The following is a 10,800-nucleotide window of genomic DNA, read 5'->3' on the forward strand; positions in this document are numbered from 1 at the left end:
AATTTCAAAGCTCACCAGCAGGCAATTCATGACTGCTGCATGGAGCAGTTGAAGGATAGGGAGGCAGATATCACACCATGGAAAGAAGCTACCAACAGAGGTCCTGAAGAACTTCTTGCCAACTTGGAATCACTTGAAGTGGCATGACTGTGAGCACGAATGTCCTGTGCAGTAATTCGCGCGCGCGCGTACATACCCTCCACGTTGCGGTGTCCGGCGTACAACGAGGAAGTTCTCTGTTGTTTTTGTGCCAGAAGAATGTCTTTATAACTCTTACACTTTTGTACCCGCTGGAGCCTGCCAGTATGTCGTTATCAGTTCATTTCACAGCAAACTGAAGTTGTTACTATGGGTTACTATGGCGTTGCTATGGGTTGCTATGGAGTTGCTATAGTGATTGCGGTCACAATTGCCGTATTCTTGCCTATTCTGAACTTTGATCTGTATTGTTTCGATCCATACAGGGTTGTCGGTGTAAGTGAGTGATGTGTGCTTGAAAAAAACACTCTGATGTTTTGTGACTATATCCACTGATGATACTTCGGAGATGCTGTTGGTGCCACAAATTGTATTGATCTCGCCTCATCCAACTGCCTATCTTCAACCCTTCATCATGTTCATATCTGAGTGGTATCACTGTGGATTTCAATAAAATTTTCTGTGTGACCTTGTGATACCCACTGCACCATCGATTGCCGATGATAAACCTGGAAAAAACGCGATTTCAAAAAATGGGGTGAAGTGCCTATTTATAGTCTTCGTGACACTGACGACTGATGACAGTAATGTGACGTGACCAGTGACATATTCTAGTAGTACTATATACATGGTAGTAGTGACTACAATTATTGTACACGAATTATTGTACTACTCCCTGGTTCTACTTCTACGAGTACTGTACTTCTCGTTCTCGACTCATCTCTCATCAATCATTCATGATCAAGCTTCAACAAGCCTTCATCCTCGGGCCTCAACACTGACATGTCACATGTGCATGGGTCTTCTTCAGTTTTCCCTACTAAAGACTAGTAAAGTAAAGCTTATAATTACTTGACCTGACCAAAGGAGTTGCTTTTTTGGGAGGTTTACGACCTTTCGCACCTTTTTGTTTCATACACAAACAATCTCGAGCTTCTGCGCGAGCGGGCTGCGGTACCTTGTACTTGTACTGTTGTAGCTTGCGAGAACGAAGGTCTGCATGCACTGTACATGACCTGTACTCTGTTGTGGTACGTCACAAAGCCGCTTCCGAAATAATTCATGTACATTTGTACTGTAGTTGGGAATTGAGTAGCAACAGAGATAATTGTTTCCTTCCGCTAGTTCTGTGGGGTGAAGGCGTACCCCTAAGCGCTTGCCCCGACTGGCCCGAGCGCAAATCGTTTCTAGGATGGCGTCCTATGACAATCCATCTAGTGGTGCCTATTATGGAGATTTAGAAGTGGAAGTGAAGGCTGGCAATGGCAATGATTCCTACTTCAAGGTGGGTATTTTGTGCATACACATTATGTGTCTCTGCCTATTCTTATTTCTTCGTGTTTGTGCATGTTCTTGGGTTTGTTGACAGGCATTTATTGTTGACATCTTCGAGAATGAGGTCGTTGTGGCGTATGAGGATGAGTACGTTAAAAGTTTGTGTCCAATTGGCTTTAGAATTATTTACCATAGTTTAAGAATTCGTTCTGAAATAACAGTTACTATTACTTCTTTCATTGTGGCCGTGATAAGTGTGCACAACTTCAGTATAAAACACAGCGGCAATATGTACAATATATTGAGATTCAAACTTCAGAAAAATATGTTATTTATATTATTATTTTATTAGTGCAATAAAGAGTATAATAGATGCAGACATGGCCAGACAACAACGAGTTCATGGAATTTTAAAGGATTTTTATGTTATTCAAAATCGATTTTCGTGTTCCGCTCATCAGTGAATAGTATCGGAACTGAGGGTACTGTGTACAAAAAAGAACTCAGTTCCGATACTATTCACTGATGAGCGGAACACAAAAATCGATTTTGAATAACATAAAAATCCTTTAAAATTCCATGAACTCGTTGTTTTCTGGCCATGTCTGCATCTATTATACTCTTTATTGCATTAGGGGCCGTCCAAGGTTACCAATAATATTTTCAAAACGAAATGTTTTCGTTTGTGGGTGGGTGGGTTTGATGGAGTTTCGTTTTGAAAATAATTATTGAATGCTGATGGAGAATGCCCAGTTACTTCTGGGTGTCGAAAATTGACATCAATATTTTATTGGAATTCGTTTTACCTGCAGTAAAGGTGGGTGGGTGGGTGGGGGCTGAAAAAGACTAAAACCTTTCGTTTTGTAAAAACGATCGGTAACCCCGGACGGCCCCTTAATAAAATTGCTTTCTCCACGCCGACTCTTTATATTATTATTATTATTATTATGACGGATAACCCAAAGGCAATGGTACCTAAATCAGGGGGTGTCTCCGGACCAAACACAGAGCAAGGAGCTCAGCCAGCAGAAAATGTCAGAAAACAAACAAACAAAAATATGAAGCCTCGGATGTCAAAGAATTACGTGCAGGGGTGTGCCGGACAACAGCAGCACATGCACACGCGATGGGAAAAAGAAAGAAAAAACAGTTTAAAATCCAGGGATCCCAGCAATGTCGTAACAGTACTGAGAGAAATGACGCTTTAAGTCTCTTTTGAATGTATGAGCATGTGCAATCTCACGCATGTGGACAAGTTACCTTACGTGTTTTTGATCTACTGTAAGGCATGTTATTATAACGAGTCGCAAATTTTAACGATTGTCCAAAATCCATAGGTTAACGAGAACATACGATAACGATCTTGCGGCTTCAGGCATATCCACACACAACATATCAGGCATTACAGCCTCGACAAAACGTATTACAGGTGGAATCCTGATAATTCGAATATGGCTTTATACGAACATGCCGCTTAATTAGAAGTTCTTCCAGGACCGATTTCTGTCAATACGATTCCCACATAAAAAATTCTGATAATTCGAACATCAAACCGGACATGTCCGGTTAATTAGAAGTCCCACGGATTTCACTTACATAGAAAATGTGTGGGATTTGTGCTGATAATTCGAAGTTAGTACAGTGTAATTCGAAGTTCACTGTACACTGTGCTGGTCAGTTCAGTTTGCATGAGCAGGCTGTGCTGGTCAGTTCAGTATCTCGTGAAATCTGTGTCTAAGGTCCACAGCGCAACTCTGCGTGACCATGAGAGCACTTTGACATACTTGTACCAGGGATGAATTTACTGTCATATTTTTGCATAGCAGTTTCTGCTATACGAAATCACAATTGTGTAGCAGTCTTTGATTTTGATTAGCATTTTTCTTTGAATTTTGCAGTGTTTACCACATTGTCCTTGTTGAGAGTGATGCCTGAAAGCCCCTTTGCAAAAAACCCGACTGAAGCATACAAGTTCACGCAGATTGAGAGTACCTGCACCACCTACACTGCGCTGTATGCATGTTGCTTGACAGTGCAGGCTAGGCATGGATAGTCTGTATGTAGCGCAATTTTCTGCTAGTCACGGTGACTTTTGAGTAGCAGTAGATCGATTTTGCATCGCAAACTGCGATGTGATACAGGATAAATTCATCCCTGCATACATATTGTGTCGTGGGTTCATGTTTGGATAATTAGAATGTCCGGGTAATTAGACGTTTTTCCTGGCATTTTGAGGTTCGAATTATCAGGATTCCACCTGTATAACGAAGAAATGTCAGCCGTTAAAACGTTAGATATGTTTCCTCGTTAGATTTACATGTCTTACAGTATTGAAGTGTCTCTTGTTCCAAATGACCCCTCCGACGGCCGAAGAGGTTTTAAAAGCACACACCAGGACGTATTAGGTTTTTGGCACACCGGTAACATGGTGCGGTTCTTGGATTAATCTTGAACCGAACACGCCCAAGGAAAAGCACAAGGGAAGTTCCATTTATACCTGAAAATATGCAAAAGATGCTGCATAATGGTGTTAGGAATGCCAGGGTCCACAGTGCTTTATGTCATATCTGTGTGTGTGCACATGTGTGTGATGCGCAGATTTGCGTGCTTCTCTTGCGACGGGCATACATGGTGTGCGTGTGTGTGGGGGGGGGGGGGGGGGTCGTTGCACGTGACTGGTCACGCGGGCGACCAATAATTTTATCTCAAGTATAAGCAGCGCAGAAAAACATACACCACACTGTACATGTGGCATACCATCAAAGAAAATATCTTATATCTTGGTTCCCGTATTGCAAAGACGTTTCAATCAGTTTGACTAACGCGTATAGTAACAGGTAAAGGCCAAGCATAGCGGGGGCCCTGAGCTGCCAGCCCTCTCGTTCATTGTTTAGAATTTTTTTTATTGGGCCAAGCCAGGTGAATTTGGTGACGCATTGCCGCCTCGAGCAATTTGCTTCTCTGGAAAAGGCGTCATGATTACAGTCCATTCCTCCAAGACTGACACCCTAACTTTCTGGTGTCTCCCACGTATGGTTGTAGATAGCGTGAAAACAACTACAGTCAACTTCGCTTATAACAACACTCGGCGGGGCATCAACAAGGTGTCCTTATTCGCGAAGTGTCGTTATACCCGAAGTCTCATTTTATGTATTACAGTGGGATGGGACTTTGCTCTGGGCATGAAAAGTCTGTCGTTATTCGCGAATTGTCGTTATATCCGCAGTCGTTATTAGCGAAGTTGACTGTACATCCTGCATTGTGTGACCCGTGCGTGTGTGTATTCCTTGCCACACGTGAGGCCGGAAAAGTCCCAAGGATAAGGAATTGGAAATTCAGCCAGGTTTTACAAAATTAGGACAGGTATGTCATGGCAAAATGTATGGAGAAGCAGATCCAAACCCCAGGTTTCCTAATTTGAAGTCGATTTTTGAGCTTCAATTCGACCGAAATCGGGCTTTCAAAGCCAGCGGGACTGTTTTGGATGAATAGTATCAATAGTATATGTGCTATGAGCTGTAGCAAGAGTACGTAAACCAGAATTTGCAACTCCGTCCATATCAGTTTGGGAAACGAAATCCGTCGTTTACATCATGTTTTGGATCATCAGGGTCGCAGTCCGCGCTAGGCTACAATGCTACACTGCGTCAGTATGACCTCTGGCATCAGATTTTACCGCATCTTGGGGTTTGCAGTCATTTAGAAAGTTATGGAATTGTACAAGTATTGAACTCAACTTTAATTTCCAGACCTGGAAAGTTTGTAATGCTGTACTGTGAGTTGGTGACTGTGCTAGAATGATTCTTTGCGCTCTGCAGTTGGTAGCACTGTAGTGTTGGTAGGTGTACATATCATTGTTAGCTACAATAACAGACCGCATTCTGTGACCATTCCATTCCTACAGCCTTACTTGTATTTGAATACCTCGATTTATCCGAACGCAAAAAAGCAACAGCAACAGAAACAGGCGCATTCTGTACAGCGCACCGCACATATTATGTCTTATCAACATGTAATCTTGTTGAGTTTTGATTGCTGTTTTATGTGTGTTGGGATTACTGTATGACTTTGTAGGTAGGCACACTTGCTCCACTTGCAAGCAATAAGACTAAGAGAGTACACATTGAAATAGAGTCGAGTTGGACATCACTCTTCGATGTAAGGGTGATTTGCATTACAGCGGTCCGTTTATAATCCGGCACCATTTGTACTAAAGTGCTGGATTGAAGAGGGACGACTGTATCGGAACATTATGGATTATCGGAACGCACCTTCGAAACAGCTTACAATAAAGTGTTTGGATATCCATGATAGGACTATTATAGGTATGTGTATATTACACTTGCCAAGATAATTACATCCATTATCTGACCGGCAACTTCAAAGAGCATTTCAGCATCTGATCTCTTCTCTATACAAACTGTGTCTGGAAAATTGGAATCTTGACGTCCAAAGTCACGTAAACAATGAACTGCGCTGTCCTGAACCCGTATGTGAAGCTGCGTGCTCTAGTTCATGTACTCCTGGGAACAGCAGTTGTGGATTGAGCATCATGCTTCTGGAGCTTTTTTTCTCCACTGCCTGAGCAGCCTGCCTGTTCGTGCGTACGTACGTATGTGTGTTCGCGCGCGCGCATGTGTGTGTGTGTGTGTGTGTGTGTGTGTGTGTGTGGTGATGTTTTGTATGCATAGGTGGCAATCACGCCGCAAAGTGCCATTGGCTGATGTACGCCTGCCAGACAATCAGGGCATGGTCAATCTCAAAGTGGGAGACAATGCTGAGGTAAGAAGGAGGTATGTCACGATTTCCCCAGCACCGGTGCTAACGGTGGAAAGAGCTGACCACTGCAGTAAGGGACTTCCTCTCTTGGCAGCCAGGTCACCTTGGTCCCAGGCTATGCTTCAGTCCATGTGCAGTCATGCTAAGACTGTTATGTAGAACTGTTCTACATCATCAAGGTGCAGAGGAGGGGGGGGGGGGGGGCTGGTACAATTCTTGCATTTTTGTGCCTTCACATGCCCAATTTCAGTCTGGCTTTCTTCTCCACTCGTCCCGCCCAAAACGCCAAAAAAAAAGGAAAAAAAAGTATCCTTGTGTCTACTCGTAGCCTTGCTCCTGTTGTGTGGTCCGGCTATCTACCATTGCATTCTAATTTCTATGAATCCCTTGCCTGGACCTGTGCTGGTGTGTCATCGTATGGATATCAAGCTTTTGCCGAACTGTCTGCGTCTGTCTGTTCGTCATTCTGAAGGTGTTCTCCAGAGTCAAGAAAAGTGAGCCATGCAGCTATTGGCAATGCAGAATTGTTCAGCAGAAAGGCGAGGTGTGTATCCGTGCTTTGTTCAATGCTCAGTATTTGAGCGGGGCTTTTATTCGAGAGGGGCTTTTGAGGGGCTTCTATTCGAGTGAGTATGTGAGACCCAATTATACACACTCAAGTGAAGTATGAAATATTTCAGCGGGGATTTGAAACGTACCTTCTTGCCATCCTTCAGCTGTCTGACCCTTGCAAGAATGCAATGCTGCCCTTTTCTCTTGTGCCTAAATAACCAGCTGTGGCAGCACCAGTGGGAGCAACAACAGCATTGTCGTTTGTTTGTTGTTGTACGGTGCTACTGTTGCTGTTTGTTGTTGTGTCTGCAACTCTTTTCTCCTGCCTTTCTGTGTGCAGTTCTTCGTTATCGAGTACACCGGGCTGGATGCAAACTTTGCCAACGAAATTGTAGAACGCGACCGCCTAAGGTTACCTAATCACAAGTAAGTTTTTTTGCCGATGTGCTACTGTTTTCCTCGGTATTATGTCACCGTGTTGATTACCGGTCCTGCACGGTCTTTGTTTAAAAAATATATCTTGAGTGCCTTTGCCACAGTCGCATGATGCAGGGCTCCTTGGAATTACTTTCTTCAAGCCAAAATACTTTGGTACAAATGGTGACACTTTGACACAGATAGAATTCCATGTTGTTTTGTTAAAGGGGCACTCCGGGAATATTTTCGGTGGTGTGTTCTCTTCATGGGGGCCGTATATGGCCCCCAAGGAATGGGGAATCGCGAAAACTAGACCCAAAAAGTCGATATATGAAGCCAGGGAGGGCCAAGTTTGTCTCCTCTTTTGATGGTTTTGATGACGTCACGTGTGATTAGTATTCAAATTCTCTGCATTTGAAGATCTTAGTTGTTTGAATTTTCTGGCGATGAAGAACGATGTTTGGTCGACATTCCCAAGCTTCACAACTGCGGACATACTCTAAGGAACCTGAAGGACCCCCTGAGGTGCCCCTGGTAGAAGCGCAGCCTGATGAGGGCCAGGAGATTGGAGCGGACGACTTCACTGGGCCGAGTACGAGGATCCCGAAATTCTCTATACGCCGTGATGCATATGGTCAGAACAGTTTTGTTTAGACAAGCTGACGCGAAGCCGGGGGGTAATGTGTAACGCATGTCAAAGGGCTGCCAATGCTAACAGCTGCAGCGCTCTCTCGGCAGCGAAGGTAATCGACTGCCCTCTGCATCACCCCACATTTCTGGCAGGAACACCAATCGTTACTTCCTTGTCGACCAGTGAAGTCGTCCGCTCCAATTTCCTGGCTCTCATCAGGCTGCGCTTCTACCAGGGGCACCTCAGGAGGTCCTTCAGGTAACTGGTTCCTTAGAGTATGGTCGCTGCAGTTGTGAAGCTTGGGAATGTTGACCAAACATCGTTCTTCATCACCAGAAAATTCAAACAACTAAGATCTTCAAATGCAGAGAATTTGAATACTAATCACACGTGACGTCATCAAAACCATCAACAGAGGAGACAAACTTGGCCCTCCCTAGCTTCATATATCGACTTTTTGGGTCTAGTTTTCGCGATTCCCCATTCTTTGGGGGCCATATAAGGCCCCCATGAAGAGAACACACCACCGAAAATATTCCCGGAGTGCCCCTTTAACGTTGACTTTTGTGGATGTTTTGCGAACAGCGAAAGATATGTGGGGTCAGAAGTTCAGAGATTACCCTGGCGGTAAATTTGACAGGCTTTTGCTCAGTTTTATGCTGGTATGCATGCATCATAATTCCTGCCACAGTACCTCATGACAGGGCGTTCTGCTTGTGTTTTATGGTTAAACTATTTGGTGATTTGTGATGGGCACTGTGGGGACGAGTCTTTCCTAATATTAGGGACGTTTAGCAATGCGAAAATTCGAACTTTTGGTGGCGGTGATATTTCGCGAAAATCTATTTCGAAAAAGAAAACCTTGTGAGGTTTAGCAATGCGAAAACAACTTGTTCTCGAAGTTATTTGAATCTTATAGTACCGTACCATATATGCAGCTCAGTCTCAAGCAGGGCCTGTAAACATACTACTCCCTGTCGTCAAATGCGTACCGAGGAAAGAGAGAGTTACTTTCGTAAATCACTGGAACTTTGCGTCCACGTTTTCGAAATTTCAGGTTTTGTTTCTGTCCCAGACTCGAATTTTCTTTCAAACTTTCGCGTTGCTAAACGTCCCTATTGTAGATCAGTTCTATTACTTACATCATGGTTATGTGGACTTGAAGAAAAAGTCCGTAAATACTGTAAAAGTCCGTAAATAAGTACGTATTTACTTTCGAATTTAGTGGCCACACCCGTACTAACTTTCGGGCGGTTACTGACTTTCGGGCACGAACTAACTTTCGGACCTGACTTGTGTGTAGTGGAGAAGTCATTTTCATGTCAATGTACATGCTACGTGCTGCATGTGCGCACCGTACCGGTACTTATTTCGGGCAGTATGTTTATCGGGCTTGACTTGACTTGACTTCAACAGACAGAGGCAAAAGAATGAAGGGGGTATTTCTTTCGGGCAGGTACTTATTTACGGACTTTTACGGTAGTACAGGGTATCTACTATAGTCAGCGTAGAGGCTGCAAGTGCCTGGGTCAGGACATGAAGACGAGGCTACAAGAGATGGACATCACTCTATTATCTACTAGTACTACCAGGAGTACATAACCCCCCAGAGTGTGGAACGCCTGATCCAGCTCTGCATAGTGTCTTGGTCGAGCGTAATCGGATCTTCTGATGTCATGCGTACACTCCATACCAGCGCAAGGCCGGTCTCGAGGCAGGGCACCATTGTTTTTGATCCGAGAGTACCCGCGACTCCCCGGGTTCCTCTCAGATGTGTACGGTATTATGACGCAAAGATCCGATTACGCTTGACCAAGACCCTATGCAGAGCTGGATCAGGCGTTGCACACTCTGGGGGGTTATGTACTCTTGGTACTAGTAGATGTATATGTACCTGCAAATGTGGAAGTGACTTGCTCTCTCTCTCTATCTCTCGCTCTCTCTCGCTCTCTCTCTCGCTCTCGCTCTCTCTCTCTCTCTCTTTCTCTCTCTCTCTCTCTCTCTCTCGCTCGCTCTCGCTCTCTCTCTCTCTCTCTCTCTCTCTCTCTCCCTCTCTCTCTCCCTCTCTCTCTCTCTCGCTCTCTCTTCCTGTTTCTAGTCCACCGATTGCATCCAAGTCATTCTACAAGTGCATTATTGAGCTGCCAGATAGCTTGCGTGACGTGTAAGTTAGATAACCATGCCTGGTGGAGTCATGGTGTTCATTGATATTCTGATGTTTATACTTCATAGCCTAGGTCTCTATAATGTTTGTGTGTGTGTGCCTGTGCATGCATGCAACCTGTGTACGGAATAAGCAGGGAATTGCCCGGCGCTGTTCTCCAATGCGCTGCGGCGGAGTCCGACTGTTCTCAAACCTTGATACGGGTCAAAGGGTAACTTCAAGTTTTTGTCAGAAACCTATCCCTATGTAGTGTCCACTCCTAGTTGGTCTCACTGACGATGTAAATTATGATGTCATCAGGGTTCTAGCCAAAGGGGGGGGGGGGGGGGCGCAGCGCCCCCCCCTACTCCGTTTGCGCGCCCCTGTGAAAAAGTGCCGCCCCCCCCCCTACTCATTTTCCGATTTTTGTGTTTTTCATGCAATTCAACGAAAATACAGTCGATAGTCACTACTAGAGGGTTCATAAAAGCACATTTGTGAGGGGTGAAGTCAGGGTTCACCCTGTATGTTACATTTTGTATGGCAAGACAATTTTGGACAATGGAAAAAACGGGTCATGGGGTAACTTTTTCCCATGCCCGCCCCCCTACTATATTGACCTGGCTAGAACCCTGCATCATGTTGTCACCGGTTTTGATCATCACTTTCTGGTGCGTAATATCTAGAGCAGTTTCTCCGGTGAGAGCTTGATGAAATTTGTTTTGAATGAAGTAAAGTTCCTGGTTTAGTGATCGTGGTTGTTTTCTAGTCTCCCATTCACCTGTTTGCTATGCTGTCTCTATTT

General features: G+C 44.4%; 1 protein-coding gene across 1 annotated transcript in view; it reads left to right on the forward strand.

The window, feature by feature from the left end:
• Positions 1–1,055: 1,055 nt before the first annotated feature.
• Positions 1,056–10,800, forward strand: part of LOC135809129 (fragile X messenger ribonucleoprotein 1 homolog B-like) — a 22,974-nt gene continuing 13,229 nt past the window's right edge. Inside the window, exons 1-6 of the mRNA XM_065322400.1 lie at positions 1,056–1,483; positions 1,568–1,620; positions 6,165–6,255; positions 6,725–6,796; positions 7,145–7,230; positions 9,951–10,016. Of these exons, the coding sequence (XP_065178472.1) occupies positions 1,391–1,483; positions 1,568–1,620; positions 6,165–6,255; positions 6,725–6,796; positions 7,145–7,230; positions 9,951–10,016 (461 nt within the window). The 5' untranslated portion in view covers positions 1,056–1,390. The remainder of the gene's footprint in view (positions 1,484–1,567; positions 1,621–6,164; positions 6,256–6,724; positions 6,797–7,144; positions 7,231–9,950; positions 10,017–10,800) is intronic.

The sequence above is a fragment of the Sycon ciliatum genome, chromosome 2 (assembly GCF_964019385.1).
Source record: "Sycon ciliatum chromosome 2, ocSycCili1.1, whole genome shotgun sequence".
NCBI lineage: Eukaryota > Metazoa > Porifera > Calcarea > Leucosolenida > Sycettidae > Sycon > Sycon ciliatum.